Genomic DNA, 2,444 nt, shown 5'->3' on the forward strand with positions numbered 1-2,444 from the left:
AGAAGTAATGAAAGTAAACTGCCACAAACAACCAAATTTAAGTTGTTCAGTATAACAGTACTTTGATTATGAAACGAAAACAGATCTTGAAAAAGATATTTTATACTGACCTCTTGGATTAAAATAGCAAAGTTGAATTCATAGTTTCAATTCAATGAATGTATTTTTTAATCTGGAATTTTTCTCTTTCTATGTTAACGTTACTTTAAGCCCCCTTTAGCATAGTCCTTTATAAAACCGTATTAAATGGTTTATAGCACGCAAATATGACTTTTTAGTGTGTAATGTATTAACAATTATAACTCCTCATATGAACAAATAAGCTGTTATAGCTGTTGATAAATAGATTAATGAATACTTAAAATATCCTAGAACTGTTTATAAATGCCTAATGGGGATCGTACTGTCTATACTGACATTATCACACTCTTATTTTATTTGCTGCAGGTCCTTGTGATGAACAAGAGCGGGTGTAACCTACGACCCTCGTGCCAGAACTTTTCTTCCCACGCTGAACTTTATCACAGTGTAAAACACGAGTCTCTCCTCCGATGGAAAACGCATCCATATCAAGAGTTTGTATTCATTTTAAGCTAGTAACAGTGCCATCTATTGTGCTGCCGAGAACAGGAAACAGACAGCTGAGCCAGATGTGAACCGACAGCCTTTTACCTACATAAATGAAGTGACGTGTACAAGGTTCAAACACAGCTTTATTAGCATCAAGGCATGTTGTTCAGTCCATCGTTTGTTCCCTCTTACCTTCCCCTGACATGTGGGCTTCTTTTCTGTATCCTTTCTGTTACAAGTTATCATTTGTACATTATCATAAAATGCTTGCGTCAGTGAATTACATTGAGTTGCTTCGTCAAAGACAGTTTCAGATGTAGCAATAATGAAATGGCCGATATCATACACGTCTGTGAGTTCATTGTTTTCTTTAAACCTCTGTTAAAGTAAAGGACACAATCTGTGCATACAATCAAAACCAGAATAATAAAAACAAACCTTTTACAAGATGGATTTGCATTGTCTGTGCTATCTGCTAAATATTTTCTGTATACTGTAAATCTAGTATAGTAGTACTTCTTTTTAGAGAAATTACAACACTAGAAACTCAAGGTACAAGGCTACAGTCACACACTGCCGACTGAAAGTTGTTCACACATTTTGATCCACAACACGTTATTAATGTCAAGTACCATTACGGCCTTTTATCAGGTGGAGTCCAGAGTCCCAAATGGTCAAATACTCCTTAGTTTAATTAGGACATATCATAATCGTTCTTTAGCTAAATAAAATCTGATGGTGTCTTATCAAAAGTTCCAGGAAATAACAGGACTTTTTCCCACGACAGGAACTTTTCCAGGAAAACCTCATTTAAAATAATACCCTACTACCCTAAATGCAGGTTAAGTTTCTGTTTCCCCACTAGTTTGAGAAAGAAAGAAGAGAGAGGGAGTGGCGGTAGGAAAGTGCTAGTGTGTGAACAAAAAAAATATAGAATATTATTTGCTAATTGTTTCATTGAATTGTTAAATACGAGTGAAACACCCAGCAGAGGTTTCAGTCTCATTTTTCACCTCTGCATGTCTCCTTTTCATTTATTCTTTACATCCAACTAGAATATCGGATTCATGTAACAGTGAATACAAAGAAAGAAAGGAGTATGAAAATTACATTTCAATTGCTGCTGTAGTTTTTAAATCGTTCTAATTTGCCTAATCTTCAGGTTTTTTCAGATGGAAACTCTAAACAGGGATGCTCAAACGGGACTTCCTGAGTTTTGTTCTTGTGGTTCCTGGAACTGTTTGGTTGAAGGAAGCCCATGAGGGGGTCTGAGAACCAGTTTCTAAAGGGTTTAGCCAGTGTTCGCAGAATTACATTTCGATTGCTCTTAATATTGCAACCGTCAAACAGATTTCTGTGTACAATCATCTACAGTATTTTAAAGGTGGGTTTGGGATCAGGATCTCTATAGCACTCACTGTGTGGACTGAGGTAAATCTAAGGACCATTTCTCCTCATGTACCTCGTTCTCTCAGTCCTCTGTTTTATTTGTGGCGTCCTTGCGAGTGATGATCTTGTACACGCTCTCTCTGAAGTTGCTGTCAGAGGTCAGTCGCCGCGCCGTCTCCCGCAGCTCCTCCATGCTGTCGTCGTCTGCGTTGCTTACAGCAAAAGACTTGGAGTGTTTCACTGTAACGAGGCAGAGAGAAGAACACAATGAAGTACTTATGACTCTAACGGGTTCCTCGTTAAATAAAGGAAGAAATTAACATACTACTGATTAATCACTTGTTTGATTTTACAGAAAATTAAGACAAAAAGACAAAGACTCCGGTTCCAGCTCCTAAAATGTGACTCGTTTTTTTTCCACAATTTTTCTATCATTGTTAACAAAATATCTTTGGTTTTAGACTGTTGGTCAGACAAAGCAATTT

General features: G+C 37.0%; 2 protein-coding genes across 2 annotated transcripts in view; one reads left to right on the forward strand and one right to left on the reverse strand.

The window, feature by feature from the left end:
* Positions 1 to 582, forward strand: part of ccdc177 (coiled-coil domain containing 177) — a 7,029-nt gene extending 6,447 nt beyond the window's left edge. The window contains exon 3 of the mRNA XM_035674591.1: positions 448 to 582. The gene's annotated coding sequence lies outside the window, so the exon portion shown is untranslated. The remainder of the gene's footprint in view (positions 1 to 447) is intronic.
* Positions 121 to 2,444, reverse strand: part of plekhd1 (pleckstrin homology domain containing, family D (with coiled-coil domains) member 1) — a 14,691-nt gene continuing 12,367 nt past the window's right edge. The window contains exon 13 of the mRNA XM_035674592.1: positions 121 to 2,199. Within this exon, the coding sequence (XP_035530485.1) occupies positions 2,042 to 2,199 (158 nt within the window). The 3' untranslated portion in view covers positions 121 to 2,041. The remainder of the gene's footprint in view (positions 2,200 to 2,444) is intronic.

The sequence above is a fragment of the Morone saxatilis genome, unplaced genomic scaffold (assembly GCF_004916995.1).
Source record: "Morone saxatilis isolate NCDOM2014 unplaced genomic scaffold, NCSU_SB_2.0 Contig3, whole genome shotgun sequence".
NCBI lineage: Eukaryota > Metazoa > Chordata > Actinopteri > Moronidae > Morone > Morone saxatilis.